General features: G+C 41.5%; 1 protein-coding gene across 2 annotated transcripts in view; it reads right to left on the bottom strand.

Annotated features, from left to right (window-relative positions):
* Positions 1-19,980, bottom strand: part of COMMD10 (COMM domain containing 10) — a 57,615-nt gene that overhangs the window by 11,861 nt on the left and 25,774 nt on the right. Inside the window, exon 6 of one of the 2 annotated variants that reach the window (XM_080973174.1) lies at positions 11,673-11,951. The exons of the other annotated variant lie outside the window; for it this stretch is intronic. Coding sequence (XP_080829300.1) covers positions 11,688-11,951 — 264 coding nt within the window. The 3' untranslated portion in view covers positions 11,673-11,687. Of the gene's footprint in view, positions 1-11,672; positions 11,952-19,980 lie in introns of those variants that run through there. 2 annotated transcript variants of the gene reach the window in all.

Below are 19,980 nucleotides of genomic sequence, written 5' to 3'. Positions count from 1 at the left end.
GCCCATCTGCTTTCCTGTCCATCCTAGGAAAATTAATTTTCAGTGACCAGATTAACAATTCCTCTACATAACAATAAGAGGCCTAGCACTTAGGACTTTTACTATATTGCTCCTGGCAACATGCAGAGACCTTTTTCTGTTAACTCTTATTAAAATGTACAATGGTAGGGCATCTTTCAAACTGAATTTTTTAAATCTACAACTCTTCAGTGTTTGGCGCTTCATATCCAATGCACATTCTAAACAAAGTGGGTCAGTAGCAGACAGCATATATTAATAATAATCAGGCTATTAGTATGGGCCCTTTATTGCTGCTCTTAATAAGAAGAGGTCGTACACCGGAAAAGCAAGTTGGCTGCCAGTCTGAATCTCCTTTACATGCCAGCCTGAATCGCCTTCTAACGCTAACCACTTTGCACAACCCAAGATCATTTTAAATTAACTATGATTATACCTTTACTTACATGTCACAATCAAACAAATTGATATAATTTCAACATATGACCATAACACTTCAAATATGGATGAAAACATATTCCTGGCACTGAGAAAAAAAAAGGTGAAAATAAACACTCAAGCTACTGAATATAAATTTGTGGTTTTTTTTAAAAAAAAATATTAAGCTAAAGTATTTATGCAAAACAGAAACAACAAAAAATCAAATCCATGAAATTCGTAGGAGACTAATTTACTGCTAATTCCATGCTCTTAAAACATCCAGACAACACTACAGACTTTTTCCAGTATGGAATCATTTACAGACCGTTCAAAGTACTGATACACCTCACTCTGGTAGATGTGTAGACCAAGTCTAAGCAAGGAAGTACAGCGGAAAGAGAAACAACATTTCACATTTTCCCTTCTGGAATGACAAAAAAAAAATCCCCTAACTTTAATTTGGTCACTCATTTTGCCAAATGATACATCATCTCCGATCTGTACTCCATTGCAGGTTCCAGGGTTGTAACCACTGAATCCTGCAAGCATTGTATAGTGTTGAGGGATACTGTCAGAACTCCCGAGACTTTCATGTCACCAAAAAGTACTCTGTGTCATTAAAATAGTCCAAGGTCAGTTTGCATTTCTTAGTACAGAACGTATTGATCTGATGTGCAGAGATCTTTCCTATTCTACTTAGTTCAAGAGGGTTCTGGAAGCTTATCTGTGTGAAAGAAACAAGCAGAAGGTCCATGATGTTTGGGTTATTCCTTCAGATAAGCTGAGTACAGCTGGTTTGAACTGGTACGGTTATCTTGTTCAGTCAAGGTCATGCTGACTAATAATAATAATAATAATAATTTATCACGGCCGTAGGCCCATACAGCTGACTATAATAATAAGGCCAGAAGGAGCCATTCTCTTTCTATCTCTTTTTGTGGTGTTCTGTACATAGTATGCTTAGTGTCTGAACTTATTATAAGTTATTGTAAGGTTATGTCTGCTGCAACTGGATATCTTATGGTCAGGGCCAATCCTGAATGTATTGGATTTGTGACCTTTATGCTCATTTGCCTTCAGTAGCAGTAAAGCTCTGCTGGATGAAATACAATGGCCTCTGGTCTATTTGGGGGGGAATCCTGCAATGTGTTTAAGTTGCTACTCTGCTAACGATACATTGGAATCCACTCTGGATCAATAATGAGTAGAATTTTCATGACACCAAGTGCATTAGTTTGAGATTTTTAGAGAGAACCGAACAGGTTTTGAAACCATCTGGTAATGGCTAGCTGTGGGCCGGGAGTGTTGGAGGAAAATGCCATAACGTAAGTGAGAGTGCTTTTAAGTAGATTACCTGTGGTGAAGCCATTTGCATGGGATCATATCCCGACAACCACATGGAGAGAAGTGGCCAAATGCACATTATATTTTAACATATCAGCAGAAATGAGCAGCATGCAGTTCAGGACATGCTAAAAATAGTCTAACCAACTAAACGTCCTTTGGTTGCACTCTGTGCCCTGAACATACATTGGTACATATATGTCAATGACATTAAAAACAAAATAAAAATTCCGGTACAAACAGGAAACAAGACCAAAATTGTAGAAAGCCAGGTTTTAATAGCACTCTAAGAACATTCCATTCATGACCCCAAACAAAAGGAAATGAATGTATATGAGAAGATGAACTAACTAATTATTCAGTTTGGATACAAAAGTTCATGACAAAAAGATCTATAACTAGAAATTCAGTTTCACAGTGAGTGCATGCCTTCACTAATAACTCGCAGGAAGGACCCCTGCAGTAGATTATTTTATTTTCCACACAGGACTTCATAATTATGAACATACGACTACAATTTAAAGCTGCGTGAACTCCTGAATAGATCTCAGACCAGCCAAACAATAATTACCTACTGCTTTGATATTGCGGTTTCTGCTGAAAGGTTTATAAAATATAGTAGATGAAAAGAGCAAGAATTAATAACCTGGAATAGCAACTTTTTTAAAAAAAGCATCGCATAACTTTTGTTGCAACAGTCTGAACTCAAACTCAACTAGCCCTCATACAAGCATACAATCGCTTACAATAACTTACATACAAAATGATTTTTTAAATAGTAAATAAGTTTATGTTTTGCCATATATTACTGTAATCAATGTGGGACGCGGGTGGCGCTGTGGGTAAAACCTCAGCGCCTAGGACTTGCCAATCGCATGGTCGGCGGTTCGAATCCAAGCAGCGGGGTGAGCTCCCATCGTTCGGTCCCAGCTCCTGCCCACCTAGCAGTTCGAAAGCACCCTTAAGTGCAAGTAGATAAATAGGTACCGCTTATAGCGGGAAGGTAAACGGCATTTCCGTGTGCTGCTCTGGTGCTGGTTCGCCGGAGCAGCGTCGTCACGCTGGCCACGTGACCTGGAAGTGTCTGCGGACAGCGCTGGCTCCCGGCCTCTAGAGTGAGATGAGTGCACAACCCTAGAGTCTGTCAAGACTGGCCCGTACGGGCAGGGGTACCTTTACCTTTACCTTTTTACTGTAATCAATGGACTTGTCTGGAGGTAATACAGGAACTCTGCCAAGTAAGGGGGAAACATATGTCTGGCCTGGGGGTGAGCAAGTGGCGATGCCTGGGCCAAATTTGGCGCAGCTGGTCTCCAGTTAACCACCCTTCCCTAAGGGGCCTTCCAGTGAAACCACAAATGCCAACTTAACATTTAATCTGCCGCTAAGCGAGACCCTTCTTTTAACAAAATACTGTTTCGCTATCAAGGTGCAATCATGCTATCTCTACCAACGCTTTCAAATGCCTATTTTTACCTAAGCCTGAAGGTCTGCTAAACAGAGAAATCAAAGGCTGGAAATGGCATTTCCTCTGCCCCCACCTGCTACAGCCCCCTGCTCCATATCCTACACACCATTCTCCCAAGCATCCCCCAAACCCCAGGACAGATTTTTAGGAGGGTACAGTGATGTGAAAAGGGGAAGGGTGGAAAACCCCGTTCTGTGACTATATTCTGTTCACAGAAGGAGTTAGGATCTTGTTGCAGAATCTGGGACAAACATATGAATGATATGTTCAAAAGGGGGTGGGATGGGTTTTGAAGTCTGATATTACTAATTGTCTGATATGTCTTTTGCTGCTTTGCTTCTGGGAAAAAGGACAATTTCCTCATCCTTCGCATAATGGCAAAACTGTTCCTAAAAGTGACTGCAACGAAGAAGAATCACAGGATATGTGTTATTTTGTAAGAAGTCTCGTCGTTTGGAACTGAACGCAGAGGAACAGAAGTTCTGTTGAACAGAGTGAAAAGATCAGGTTTTCCTACTTACCCATACACAGTACCCATCTGTTTTTATGTTTTGTGTTACACTTTTATACTTCATTTATTATATTGACTGTGTCCATAATGGAGAAAAGAACATTTTAGATATATATCGGGCTCAAATTTCGAAAGCTGTTAGAGATGCTTTTACGAACTGGAAATTTGCCAGATCAGAATAGCTTTTTCACTGGATTTGGTCTAGCATTTCTGGTTAACAAATTTTGGGGTTGCTCCAGTAGCTCTGCTGAAGCAGCAGCTCCATCAGGCTCCTTCCTCAAGTGCTACTTGGCAGTATCCATCCCATCAGGCTGCAGCAGCAATTGAGATGGGAAGCAGTGCCACTCAGCTGTTTTGGGAGCAGCTGGTCATTATAAAAACTACTTCGCAAGTTTAAAAAATGGTGCCTGAGGGTGCTTGTTTTCCTCTTTCCTCCCCATTCCTTTTATCTTTTGATTACAAGCCTGTGGGCAAAAAGAACTGTCTTGACTGATCATCTGGAAGTCACCCTGGGAGCCTTTCTGGCAAAGAGTGGTGTAAAAATGCTTTCAAACAAAGGTATATTATAGATGCCACAGAGGTTCTGCTGAATGCCTCAGTGAAAACTTGGTTTGCTTCCATTATTTGGAGAAAAAAAGCAACTATTGGTTTTGCCACCTGATCCCTAGGTTGGATGTCATATTTTGTAACAACTACAGTACTTTTGCATTGGGACGCGGGTAGCGCTGTGGGTTAAACCACAGAGCCTAGGACTTGCCGATCAGAAGGTCAGCGGTTCGAATCACCGCAACAGGGTGAGCTCCCGTTGCTCGATCCCTGCTCCTGCCAACCTAGCAGTTCGAAAGCATGTCAAAGTGCAAGTAGATAAATAGGTACCACTCAGGCAGGAAGGTAAACGGTGTTTCCATGCGCTGCTCTGGTTTGCCAGAAGCTGGCCACATGACCCGGAAGCTGTACACCGGCTCCTACAGCCAGTAAAGCAAGATGAGCGCCGCAACCCCAGAGTCATCCGCGACTGGACCTAATGGTCAGGGGTCCCTTTACTTTTATACAGTACTTTTGCAAGACACTCCCTGTTTGTTTATTTCATATAAACCCCACCTTTTCTCTAAAGAGCTTAGGGTGGTGTACACAGTTCTCTTTCCCCTTTTATTGGCACAACAACCCTATGAGGTAGGTTAGTCTGAGAGAGAATGACCGGCCTACGGTCACCCAAAGAGCTTCAAGACTGATATTGGGATTTGAACACTGGTCTCCAAAGTCCTAGTCCCACACTCTAACCTCTACAACCACACTGGCCTTACCTATATCAGGTTGCCTTTAGCTGCCTTATACCAAAGGACCAATATACATGGTCCATTAACGGTCTTTAAATGGCAGCAGCACTTTGTGGTCTTTTTTACCAGTTCTGCTTTCAGAGATCCTTTAAAAAGAGATGCAGGTTTGAATATTAAGTGCTTTGCAAATGCAGATTGTCTACCTATGAGCAATGGCATCTTCCCTTCAAGGTTAAAGAAAGGGGTTGTAACATTTCCTCTCCACTCTTTAACTGGGTGTTATGGTCGTCTGTAACTTTTAGTCCAAAGGGACTATTAAATTCTGTGAAGTGTTTTGAAATCATGACACCACAAAGAGCTTGGCTTATAAATCAGAACAGTAGGCAAGCATTCAGCACCAACAAGGATACACTTTAAGTTACTACCCAGAAACATTTATAACCACAGCAAAACAGCAGCGTTTATGAACTATTTCTAGCCCAAGGGGAAAGAGACTGTCACAAGTTCTTCAAAGATGGTTATGTAAGAAGGGACCAGAAATATGAAGCAAAGTCATAATGGGACATGATAATGGTGCATCCATTAAATGACCATTAATAATATAATTTAAGTAATTCTAACACCATTCTCCGAACACAACTGAAATATTTGACATGGTGGAGTTTCAAGTAAATGGGATTATTGCTGTCTCACAAACTGTGATGGGCAATCTAAACTTCTGCAGGGTATTTGCATTGTTTCATGTCTGTCTGTCTCTCTTACATACACCATGTGGTAGAGCTGGGCGATGTCAGCTTTTCAATACTGCAGTGTATCACCAGCCAAACATCACAATATGGCTATGCATTGTGTTGCTAAACAGAGGGGATGCAACACACCCACCCAGCAAGCTAGGAGAGAGGAAGGACAATCGCCGTCTCCTTGCTTTGCATCGTTCGTTTGCCACCTTCCCAGCACCACAGTATCTTCCCCTCAGGGCAGCTGATTTCCCAAGGAGCCAATTTCTCCTCTGGGCTGTGGTGCGTGTCCCCCACCCCGATTTCAAACCTCTTTCACTGCATGCCCAGTTCTCCATGCTCCTTCATCCACCCATTTCAAGCCTGGCCAAGGCTGCTTGTTCCTGCCACCGGGCGCTGGAGGTGGAAGAACTCAGGAGCAGTGGTGGTTTCACTCACAGTATACCGCTGGGTGAAGCCACCAGAACACTCTGGCCCTCATACACAGCGGCGTAGCGTGGGTTGTCAGCACCCGGGGCAAGGCAAGTAATTTGCGCCCCCTAACCCGGGGCAAGGCAAGTAATTTGTGCCCCCTAACCCAGGGCAAGACAAATAATTTGCGACCCCTAACCCCTAACCTGCCACCGCTGTCAGCTTCTTCTTGCTGCTGCCTGGTCTGGTCTGGTGTGGTTCTCTCCCGCGCTCAGCGCTGCGCTGGGCGGCCGCTGCACTGTCCCTCCCCCAGATAGTCCCTCGCTCTCTCTCCGCACCGCACGCCTGGCACCCACCCCCTCCACAGTGGGCGGCGACCCAGCGGCTCGGATCGGATTCGCACAGCCAGCACTGCAGTGAGAGAGAGAGAGTGAGCCAGGTATGGGCAGAGAGCTGCGAGTGCGAGCGCGCCCCCCCCAGATGTTGCGCCCGGTGCGGCCGGGCCCCCCTGCACCCCCCACGCTACGCCACTGCTCATACATTGGTACATCGCCCAGGCCCACCATGTGGAAGTCAAATTCCTCATGGGGCTATCCCACACGACTCTGCTGTGCAGATGTATACAGCAACCACAAGGGTGTTGTAGATCTCCCTTGTGTCTATTTGGCAAGGTCTAAGTAGGCTTTGAGATTAAATTTAAAGGAAGAGAAGAAGCACAATGCAGTATAGCAAGGAGTTCCTGGCACAAGGGGATTTAAAATCTCAGCTCAAGTGATTATATTGTCTAAAAGTTATGCTTTTCCTGTTTTTATCAATTCGTCAATTATGAGCCAACTAACCAAGAAGCAAGTACAAAAAATAGTAACACCCGATTGCTCAACAGGATGCTACATCCTTGAACTTCCTGCAGTGGTGCTTCCTGTAAATTAAGAAACATCCGCACAGAGAACAACTTTAGTAAGATTTGCAGGAATAATGTCTGCTTAAAGAAACTCCACATTATCCAAATATAACCCGTAGAACTCCATATAACCCAAATATTATATTTGCTTCTTTTTCCTCGCAGAGTTTAGTGCTTAGAGGAGTTCGAAGTATTAGTAGAAATCTTTTTCTTTAGATTCAGTATCAGCAAAACATTACTATGTGCATACAGAAATGATCAGACCTGAACTAGGAGTGCTCCGTTTACAAAAGAATAAGACACTTGCCTGAGCTTGTGGAGCAGAGCTGAGAAAGGGACAGACTGTGTTCACAGATAACAACAACATCATAGTCTGCTGCTCCCATTTTCCAAGACTGCTAGACAGTGTCAAACACTTACTTGTGGCTGTTTTTGCCAAAGATTTCTGAGTAATATTCAGGGTCACTAAGGTTTGTTTTGTTTTGTTTTGTTTTGTTTTGTTTTGGAAGCTTAGCTGATTATATATAGCATTATCCAGTGGAACCTTTAACAAAGCATTGCAGTTATCTCCGGTCCCTGAACGGAGGAGGGTTCCTGGTCAGGGCTTCAGCTAGCCTGGAACAGGGACCCTGTGTAGGCCTCTTGGGAGAGGGAGACGTTTGAGGGGATAGGAAGAGGAAAGGACACATCCTGGTCCCACCCCAAGCCCTGTGCCATATACAGTAGTACCCCTGGTTACATACGCTTCAGGTTACATACACTTCAAGTTACAGACTCCGCTAACCCTGAACTAGTACCTCAGGTTAAGAACTTTGCTTCAGGATGAGAACAGAAATCATGCTCCAGCGGCGCGGCAGCAGCAGGAAGCCCCATTAGCTAAAGTGGTGCTTCAGGTTAAGAACAGTTTCAGATTAAGAACGGACCTCCATAATGAATTAAGTACTTAACCCGAGGTACCACTGTATTAGCAGAAGGATTTCATTGCAGAACATTTAATAGTGGCATAGTGGTGGGTGGGGGTTCTGGAGACTGGAAAAGGAAACATGCTCCTTTTTCCTTCATTTCCTGCTGAAACATTCTTGTATAAGTGCACGGGCTGTGGGGGGGAACAACCCCCCCATACTCCCTCCAGGATTCAATATAAGCTGTTAGGGCTCTAAAGCGGCCTACTGCCTCTCATCACCTGCCCTCCATTTTCTTTCCTTTTTTTCCTCCCCCTCAGCTTACACTGTAACATTCAATATCTCCACTGCTCTCCCTCATACACTCAATTGATGGTCTGTCTACAGGAGGCTAATTTATGCTCTTTTCAAGTCCCTTTACTCTCTCAAGTTTCAAATGCCAATGAATTCTGTAAGTCCTAGAACCATTTTGGTCTTTAAAAAGAAAAAGGAAAACCCTTTCAATTTATAAGCACATATACTTCTGCATCCTGCAAAAGCCCCCAAAGCATATAGAGACCACTCCCTTCTTTTTGAGTGGCCTTGTTGTGCTTCCAATCACCTGTGGTTAATGCTGAAATGAATAATTTCTATTCTGAGGCAGGTCAAGCTAGGAAAGGATACTTACTTGCAACAGTAAGATCTGCATTAATTGGACTGGAAGATAATGAGATCACTAGGAAAGTAGGCAACGGATCTTGCCGGAAACCTGCTGTCGCTAAATTAATAAAGCTTTCATTGCCTACAAAAACCATTTGAAAACTAGACATTGATAGGGGAACAACTTGAAAAGCATTTGACACACCTAAAATACATGTTCCCATGATGTGTCATAAAGTAAAAAAACTATTAGAAGGGATTCACTGTTGGATCAGAGAGCTTAATGTTGACACAGCTACCCAGAAGATTGTCAGGAACGGATGATGTCCTGTTCTGTAAAGGTCTTATCTTAAACAGTTAACTCACAACGCAAGCATAAAAGTTTCAGTGACAGCACAATATTGCACATGCCTACTCATAAGTCAGTCCCATTAAATTCAGTAGGACTTGTTCCCAGGTAAATGTGTATAGAGTCACAGCTAGAAAACATTTATCTTCATAATCCCAAAAGGTAGTATTTCACTCTGAAGCACATACTACAAGATGTTAGTTACAATTTGTACAGTTAGTCTATCATGCTTGTCATTTATCAATATGAATCGGTTTAACGCGACAAATTGTTTAGACTAGTAATCTGCCCAAACCTAAACTCCTTTGAGCTTGTGTGCGTAGCTACCACAAAGTTATTTGACTTTGAAGTTTAAAAATATCACTGGCATTGTAAGCACTAACATATGCAATCAAAATATAAATTCAAATTATGCCATTTTTGGTTTGGAAATATTTTGCTGAACCCTTGCTTGCTTAATTTAAAAAGTCAGGAGTAACTCCTTATTTAATAGGCATATTAAATGGCATAAACTCTGGACAAAATAAAAGCCTTCTCTTATTCTGCATAGAAGCCAAGACCCCAAAAGCAAATTTCGCATACCCAAAGCTGTACTTGTGTTTTATGAACAGCTGCCTTGCATCCTGTATAGTAAAAAGCTCTCAAAACCAAGGGGAGCAGCAAAAGAAATCTAGGATATGGCATGGAGGGATGAGGAGATGAAATCTGCTGTTGAAATCTAAAATCCCACTGGGTGGGTACAAACTCTTGAATAAGCTTAAAGTAGCTCTTTGGATGCTGGCCAAAAGCAACCCTTGTGATGCTCCAATTTTAAGCATATATCAACTCCGGTAGGGTTCTCTCCATTCCTTCAGCTGTATGTATGTTTATGCATTTTGCTGCATGAAACTCTCATAGTGCGAGGTGGCACATTAAAAAAAAATCATTTTTTTAATGTTATGCTCTTCATTAAAGCCATAGAACAGTTTGCAAGTAACAGTATAAAACACATAATCATAAACAGTTAATTAAAAAAAAATACAGTTAAAATCTCCTAAACCAACTCAACCGTTACAAACAGCAGTGGGCAATACTGTTCAGTAAATCAGATGTCTAAAAAGCTTCTTTAAAGCAACATCAAAAGGACGCAATGCCCTTTGTATTCTGCATACAAAGGAGCGCAACATATGCAAACATTGCAAATGTTCGGATATAAAAATGTGCAACTGTCATGCTACTATTTGATCATTCTTATCAGCTGATTGCAACACAGTATTTCTAAAAGCATTGTCTTTAAAAGTTTTAAAGAGAAAGCACTTCTGTTGAAATATCACTGGACAGAAAAAGCACTAAGCGGTTAAATTACCATCACCCGCTGTGGATGTAGTCCATTAGGAAGTTTTACCAAAAAAATAACCTCCCTAAAAAGAGTGGCAGCGTAAGATCACATACCTACTAAAATAGAGAAGTCAATTTTACAAATGCTCCTTAATACAGAGGCACATTCGGTCCTGGACCAAAATAATTTCATTTTGCTGTTACAACATAAACCGCAATGAAAAATACACACACATACGCACCTAAAGTACTATGGCTAGCACAGTCTGGGGAAGGAAGCCATCACATCAGGTGATTATGCACTTTGAAGTTCTGAAGCCAGAACTTCAAAAGGACCTCACAACCAACAAAGTACTGCTAAAACAAAATAACCCACACACACCCCTTTCTTTCTAGTAGCAAGTTTCTATGAACAACATTTTCCAGAATTGAAACAAATGGAAAGATCCACTGAACTCACCTGAAGGGTGTATCTTCACGCCAACATCTTGGACCTGCTCTAAACAAGAGGCATTGCTCCTGACATGGGCAGAGGTCAATGTGGAGCGTGTCAGTGGAGAAGCAAATGAGCAAGGGGACCCTACAACCAGGGGAACGGCATTTATCTGACCAACTGTTCTGCCAAGTCCAAAGGAACAGAGCTGTCCACTTTTCACCTCAGCAACCAAACACCAAGGTTCTTTTCCAGGTACCACCCACAAGTAGAAGCCATGGATGCCCTCCACACAAACTGGTCCAAGGGACTGATTCCTGTTTGCCTTTCCCACTAATGCCTCTTCTAGCCATAACCCTCAAGAAGATACAGTAGAATCACAAGAAGACCCTGGTTCACTGAGAAAACATGAAAGCCACCACGGCATCTAACCAGTGTTTCCAGACCTTCTCACACCGGAGGGCCAGCATAGGAGATAAAATCTTCATTTTAGAAGGGGACTCCATCCTACTTAGCTGGGTTCAAGTGAGCAAAAGTTCCCTACAGGGAGCTCTCTCCATCATCCAAATGAGCAAGACTGACCTCACTATGCATCAGCTGCCGCATGGAAGCTTTACTCAACGATATAACCTGCAGGAACATTGCTGACTGTCCCACAAGTTGATGAAGCTCATATGATAGCAAAAAGAAATCAAGCCTTTAGTACAATTGGCCTAATCCTGCACAATGCTCTGCCCATAGATATTCAGCAGGTATCTTCTGTTTTAACCTTTAAAATCTGGTGAAAACCAAGCTTATTATAAGCATTGAAAAAAATATCTTCCTTTAATAATTAACTGATCTATTATTTGAAATCTTTACATGGTTTTTATTGTGTATATGGGTGTGTGGTTTTCGTTAGCTGCATTTTTTTGTATGAATAGCGGTATTTTATGCATACAATAAAAATAACACATTATGTTATTTAACATAACATATAACAAACATAACATTATCATAATGTGTTAGTAAAAATAACACATTATGATTGATCTCCTTGTTAGTTTTGTAATTGGAGTTAATTTTCTCACGCTTATGGGGAATGAAATATTCACCAAGTGTGAATTTGTGGCAGCCATCTTGGGTTCCAATATGAAAACTGCTTACCTGATTGGCAACAGTTTCTCCAATATAATGCAAGTAGCTGACAGAAACATATGCCTGCCACTTGCAGCAATGAGCTTCCTAAAAGGAAACACATTGTATCTAATTTTTTTAAGTTTTGAGCATTTGGAAAGAAAGAATAAGTGTACAAAGCTTCTGTTTATAAGACCTGCGCATGATTATTGTATGAGATAGGCATGATACCCACTTTAGAAGGAGAAATTAAAACCAGCTGCCTTGTAATTTTATTTCAATATATGCTGAAAATATTTTTATTGTGACAGGTGTAAAGCATGGCATGAATTCAAGAGGTAATAGCTTGAAGATGGCGAGGCTTTGAACAGTCACAGCAAAACAGTAACTTCTATTAGGTTACTTTTCCTAAATCAATATCAATTACAATAACCCACTCATGAAACCTTTTCTAATCTAGCTGCCTTTTCAAACCCACTTCAAGAAGATAGAAGCTCTCTCATTCGCCACTACTTATCATCATTGTTAGGTATTTTACATAAACAAGTAGGCAAGCAAGAAAACCTCCTGATAAATTAATGTAATCATTCACTCATTTATCGCTAGAGACCGATACAAAAAAAAACTTTAGTCATGTTACCTATAAAAGCTTTTAGAGTGCCTCGCAAATTTATGCATACGTGCCTCTTTCAAGTGACATTTAACTTACTTTCCTGTCTTACTGACATTTATTGAATGACCTAGTTTGGCTGAAGTTACTAGAGTGAAAAAGTATCTTCAGTTTGATAAGTAATTTTGCCCAGACACAGTGTCTCATTCTGAACAGCATACAAGCATCTACATCCCTGATTGCAAAAAGCTGATTATTCATACACATATTTAGGGGGGTGTGGAGGGTAGGGGAGGTTAGAGAGAAATGTGGTATTTCTAAAAGTGCCTTCTTTAAAAATGCAAAAGTAAAGGTTTTCCCATTATTAACCCAAACACTGAAATATATGCTATGAAGTACAGTAGTACCTTGGTTGTCGAACATAATCCGTTATGGAAGACCGTTCGACTTCCTAAACATTCAACAACCGAGGCGCAATGGGTGGTTGGAAAATTCCACTGAGAAAATTGGGAAACACGCCTCGGAAGCCATTCGACTTCTGAGGCACGTTCGAAAACGGAAGCATTTACTTCCGGGTTTTTGGCCTTCGAAATCCAAAACGTTTGACAACCCAGGTACCACTGTACCTACATGACTGTGTTGAAATTATCTTGCAGGTGGCAACATTACTTAAAAGCAACTCCTCTTAATTAATTAATTTCACTTATATATCTTGTCTTTCCTATCTGGAGTTTAGGGCAGCATACATGGTCCTCTCCTTTCTACCTCACAATAACCTTGAAGTAGTAGGCTAATTCAGAGTCAATGAAAATGAGCCTAGCCTCTTCCAAGCCTTGCACACACTCCGTCATTCACTAGGGTGGCCACAAGTAGAAGTCTGGAAACTTTGCTGTGTATTTTTGATTAAACACAGTTTACTGTGGCATCCAAAGCTGGACAAACCGTGGTTAATTTTAGTGGAAACAAGCCATAATTAACGAAGCTAAATTGTTTTCATGAGCCACAGCTAAGATTAACCACAGTTTAAGTTTGGACAGCGTGCTGAAGTGTTAATCTAAGACAGAAGCTTCCGGTCTCCTGTGGTGGAGGAAAGTGATGGGGAGAGGAGGGAGAGAACAAGAGCCTGGGGGGAAGGCTAAGTTAATATGAAGTGAGCTTCATGGCTGATTTGGGATTTGAATCTGGCTCCTAGGCCAACACATTAAACCAGTTCTCTGTTTTGGCAGTAACAGGGAACTCTGGTTTAAAATAAGCCAGGATCTCCATATCAAAGATGGCAATAATAGTAACACAGAAGCCAGTAACTGCTCAGTTTTGCAATTCCTTGTAATTCAAGCCAACCTTCGGCCTTTCAATGTGTACTGTTCTATTATGTTTATGTTTATTATGTTTATGTTTTGGAAGCCGCCCAGAGCGGCCGGGGCAACACAGTTAGATGGACTGGCTACAGTGGTTGCTGTTGATTGTTGTTGTTATACCAAGTTTTATTGTGCAATTGAATTCTTAAAGATTAATTACAAAACCATACATACTAGATTCAAGTATTCCCAGACAGAAGTATTATTTTGCACTGGAGCTTGATATAAACTGATACTGGATTTTTCAGCCCGTCATCTCTGCTGTCTTACCTAGAACTGGGGATAAAGGTAAAGGTAAAGGGACCCCTGACCATTAGGTCCAGTCGTGACCGACTCTGGGGTTGCGGCGCTCATCTCGCTTTATTGGCCGAGGGAGCCAGCGTACAGCTTCCAGGTCATGTGGCCAGCATGACTAAGCCGCTTCTGGAGAACCAGAGCAGCGCACGGAAACGCCGTTTACCTTCCCGCCAGAGCGGTACCTATTTATCTACTTGGACTTTGACGTGCTTTCAAACTGCTAGGTTGGCAGGAGCAGGGACCGAGCAACGGGCGTTCACCCCGTCACGGGGATTGGAACCGCTGACGTTCTGATCGGCAAGTCCTAGGCTCTGTGGTTTAACCCAGAGCACCACCCAAGTTCAAATCCCCATTCAGCCATGAAGTCCACTAGTTAAAACTTCAGTGTAGTCATCATCTCTTTGCCTAATCCACCTCTGCTTTTATAGTTCCTGACATAAACAAAGCCCACCAGAAAGGTCCTTTTGCTGTAAATACTTTAAGAAACACCACCTCTCCATTCCCAGCTCACAAATCAAATGACTACAGCAGCACCCCTTCTTGAATACAACACACACACACACACACACACACACACACAGCAAGTACCCACAGCACCATCCCAAACAAAACATTGCTGCGTTGGAGAAAAAAAGAGGTTGGCTTCTAAACAAATCTAGTTTCTGATATACTGTATCCTGATATTTTATATGCCAATTACATTCATTAATCTTATCAAATTTTATCGACTCAAATTATATCTCTGGCTGTAGACTGAACCTGGTGGCAGATAGGAAGCCATTCACTGTTATCTTGGAAGTTCAGTAATGTAACACACCTGAAAGATTTAATGAGCGACTTGGAAACTAGTCAGCTTGGCCTTTGGATGAAGACTGGTTATGCTGCAATACCAAACGCAGCCTAGAGTTTAAAGCACAGCAGATACCTAAATCACATGTGCAAAATTAATGTATAATTGCAACTACAGGCAACCAACAACTGTGGAACGTGAAAATGCTCAGTTTCTTTTCCTTTATGCAGCTCACGATGCTACACAGTTCTCTCCTCAATAGGGCATCTATTCAAGGCGCACCATATTTGGAGAGATCACGGGTGGTAAAACCGTAGCCCTCCAGATGTTGCTGAACTACAGTTCCCACCTTCCCTGGGCAATGGGCATGATAGGAGTTCTAGTTCAGCAACACCTGGAGGGCCACAGGTTAGGCATTCTTGGTAGAGATTGTGTATGTCCTCTTCAGTCAGGAATCAGTCAGGAATCAGGCATCTTTAAAACCTTACCAGGTCCCTAAAGGTAAAGGTAAAGGGACCCCTGATCATTAGGTCCAGTTGTGGCCGACTCTGGGGTTGCGGCACTCATCTCGCTTTATTGGCCAAGGGAGCCGGTGTACAACTTCCAGGTCATGTGGCCAGCATGACAAAGCCGCTTCTGGCGAACCAGAGCAGCACACGGAAACGCCGTTTACCTTCCCGCCGGAGTGGTACCTATTTATCTACTTGCACTTTTTGGCATGCTTTCATACTGCTAGGTTGTCAGGAGCAGGGACCGAGCAACGGGAGCTCACCCCGTCACGGGGATTCGAACCACCAACCTTCTGATCGGCAAGCCCTAGGCTCTGTGGTTTAACCCACAGCGCCACCCGCATCCCAACAGGTCCCTAGTTTTGTGCAAAAGCAAATATTAACAGAAGAAGAGATGTAAAAACTGTTGCTGCTTGGGTTTCTGGCAATGCTGCAACCCAGGTGTAAAAAATTGGGTGAGGAAACAACTCACCACAAGGATTTGACTCTGAAGGCCTAAGTAGTAGCAAGAGGGTGCATTTGGTTTGGATGAATCCTGAGCTGTTAACAGGATGGATCCAAGACTCTTCTGACATGAAACGGTGTCCTCTGAGGTACAGGCAATGACCAATTTACATGCATCCGACTGACGTGTGACTGCGCACACCCGTGCATCGCCACAACCTGGAAGTGGCCAGGGCGGACTTGTGTGCGCTCCGCCAACATGCACGGGGGTCAGGAATGCAAACCACCACCCCTGCAAAACAGCCATTGCCTGTATCCCAAACCTGCAATTAGCCTAAAACCTTCTTGAAGCGTTCCGGTTTTTACAATATTCATCAATTCGTTCACCAAAATGCAAACAAATGTCAGTTATCCTATAGTAGATATGTCACTCCTATCTGTAATAAGACAAAGGATTTTTAAAAAACATAATCAAATGAAACTTAAGGTTAAAAAACATGATTTGTAGCTATAAATAAGAAAAGTGTGTATGTGTGCTGGTATTTAAGTTTACTTCAAAATACGGGGGTGGGGGAAGGCTATACACAAATACATTTTATTGCTTGTAATAAAAAATAACAACTGTGAAAAAGCCAGTGGTATACTTGGCCTCTTTATTTTTGAATTCTGTGCTTCTGCAGTCTCAGTTAATTAAACTAAGGAACTTCTAAAATGTGCACTATGGGTACATTTGAAATTTATGACAAGGGACAACAGCAGGAGGCTTATTGTGCCCTTTGACCTTAAATGATGCTGTTCAATAATGAGGGTCACTTTACAATGCAGCTTTAGTGTTAACAGATGTGCAGATTGCCACTATTCTCATAATAAGGTATTAAGATGAATATGTCTGCAAAAATAAAAATAAAACATTATTATAATTATAATCTCTGATTTGGAGTTTAGTTAAGAAGCCAGACAGTCGTCCAATAAGAGTTCTATTTTTAATTACTTTTTTAAAAAAAATCCACTCTATAATATATATTTATTAAAAGATGCACAATAAAAGCCTAACTCAGACCACACATACCACATAGCTTCCTCTTGCCCACAAATAATACAAAAGTTGTGAAGCTTTTTTAAAAAATCCCCTTCTGGCCAAAATCTGATGTAGCAATTAAGAAAAATCAGAGCAATCTCTGGAAGAAATGAGAACTATAATTCTTGTTCCCCAATTTTTTTAAAAAAAAATAGCATGATTTGATTATACATTAAGAGCTATGAGGAAATGTAATTCAAACTTCCTTTTTCATTTTAATAAGACCTTTGATGGAATCCATCCCACCAAGGGCCTTTACCACATTTCTTACCTAGGTGGTCATTATGTCATCATTTAAACTTTTTACAAAAGGGCTTTATTTGGTTCAAACAGTGCTGAACAACGAGTTTCCAGGGACCTAAGAGCGGACAAGGAAACGTTCTGCGGTGAAAAACTTCCTCAAAGAATAATATAACCTTACAATGGCTTACTGTTCTAGTAGCATATGGGCCTTGTTTGGACTTACAATTGAACATAATTCTACTTTATTTTCCTGACAGTTTTTATTTCTCCAAATCTTCCCAAGTGCTGCGCTCTAATGCAGCCATGAAATCCTCCCAATCGCAGATATTCTATAAGTGCATTATCACCGCCAAATGAGTCTTCAGTCTTGGGTGTTGGAGGACAAGGAAGACACTAGAGCTGGTTTCCCAAGTCCACTGATGATCGTGAGCCCACAAGCTATTACTTTTGGGGGAACAGAAGTACTAAAGAGAACGTCTAACCGGAATCATCACTAGGGCTGTTAACATTCTAATTTACTTTGAAACATACAGAAGATTTATTTGTTTGTTCCTTTCCCGCCAGCTTGGCTCTACAGAGCCCTCAGGGCAGCCTACAACAAATCAAACTCTGACATTCCATCTTTCCCCAACAAATTTGACCAAGCTAGCACACACAAAACTAAATGCACTGTAAACCAAGTTTTCAGCAGTAGCAGATCACTCAATGCAAAACTGCCAAACGCCTACTGAGATAATAAAGGAAAAATAATAATATAAAATCAGGCTGGCCTGATGGGATTTCTCTGTGGAAGGAGTTTCATAAAGCAGGTGCCACCACAAAGGTGGCTTTGCTCCTCAACCCAACCAATCTGGCTTCAGATAAAGAAGATATTTTGAGGAGGCATTTCCAAACGCACAATGTGAGAAAATTCGGAACAACTCCCTTTGAAAACAGAAGCAAATAGCTATGGAGTCATGTCTGGATTAGGGCGACCTATTGTACTCCATCTTATGTTGTGTTAAAACTCAAACATTTTGGATCGGGTTATTTAAGGAAATAGCACATACTGCCAGTCAGAAAGTAGAGAAAGGGGCATCCATGCCTGTCAAGAAGACAGGAAGAACGCCAATCTCCCAGACCTGAGAACCAAATACCCATAGCATGTCCATCTTGTTGGGATTCATCTTCAGCTTGCTGGCCCTCCCCCAGCCTGTTACTGATTCCTGTTAATATATAGAGTAATTATTCTCAATGCCATGCATTATACCTGATGTTTCATTGACTTCTTCAAGGTATGCTATTTATATCTGTCACAAACTAAAAAGGTCATAATAAAAACTTTGAAAGTTCCAGTGTAGCTCTGAATCTGGAAACCCCAGTAGCTGCTAATAGCGACATTTTACAATTCACTTTATCATTTTGAGTCATAGTACAATATAAACTGCTGAAGCTTTGAGGCGGAGCTACTATGAGCTAGAAGGTTTAAGAGGAGACATATATCATTTTAAGTCTGACGTGAAGTGCATTTGCAGCTCCTTGCTCTTTGGGAAGAAATCTTGATAAAATGTGCAGTTGAAGTTAGCAATCAGAGAGCCAGACCTGGAGCTGGCAGGGGGAGAAATTATTTTACACTTTGGATATTTTAATAATTCAGGGAACAGATGTTCGTCAGTAGCGTAAGATTAATAACACCATCCTATGCATGTCTACTCAGAAGCCAGTCTCACAAAGTTCAAACGAGCTCATTCCCAGGTAAGTGAGCACAGGATTTCAGTCTTAATCTACAATTCAATGTCCACACAGCTAGGCCAAAGTCCCACTGAATTTGGAAGATTTCTTTCCAAATAAACAGATAAGGGGTGGGGATAAAAGACTTTTAGCAATAAAAAGCATGAAAGACTTGCAAAGGAGGATTGCAACTATATGCATGGCTCTTTAATAGAACTATGATTGATATTAAACAAAAGCTTTACTGGTGGTGTCAGGAATAACGTTCTTCCTCTATGATCAGCAGGACTAACTATTCCCATACTTCAGTGACCATGAAAGACCTTTGGAGGGAGGGAAGGAAAGACATGCCTATTCCAGGATCTGCCTGTTCCCAGATAAGATCTAAATATTTTCCACGTGTGGGAGGGTGCTTTGTTTTGTTCATTATTTTTAAATTGTGTTTCTCCTAACAAACCCAGCAGCAGCAGCAGCAGTTGGCTGCAATGTTGAATCTGTTTGTTTTACCAAGTGCATCCTAATAGATTTTTTAAAATGTTGTCCACCCCACCTCATTTAGTGAAGTAACATTTAAACAAGCAATGAATAAATTCTTTTTTTATGCTTCTGCTTTCTGTTTTGCATTAATATTCACATATATCATATTTCAAACTAAAAGGCATTTTTTGAATAATTTGTAAAAAGAGCTCCAATTTCAGCTCATGCAAATTATAAATGCTAATGACAGGCAAGTGTTTTACTCCTGCTAATCTGTAACGTTTGGAGTCAGATCCAATCACTCTCTCCAGAGTGGAGATGTATACGAGATGGAAAAGAAAGGGGTGTTCAATGATTGTTACCATCTTAGAGTGCATACAACACAGGCCTTTAACTGTGGAGCCACCAAAACCATAACACAAAGCAGTCTTCAATCCAAAGGGTCAATAATAGAGGGGGGGAACCATCCTTGTAAGGTGAAATAATATGACACTAACTGCAAGCATTCAGAGATTTTCTCTCTCTCCAAACAGCAATTGAATCTTGTCTTTAGAACAAGCTTTCACTAAACAGTTTGAAGTCAATTTCTGCAATTCCGCAAAAACACAGAAAAATAGACTG

This window comes from Podarcis pityusensis (assembly GCF_964106645.2).
Source record: "Podarcis pityusensis genome assembly, chromosome: 11".
In the NCBI taxonomy this organism is placed as follows: Eukaryota; Metazoa; Chordata; class Lepidosauria; order Squamata; family Lacertidae; genus Podarcis; species Podarcis pityusensis.
Note: the sequence above shows the minus strand (reverse complement) of the source record. Positions and strands in the feature narration are given on the sequence as shown.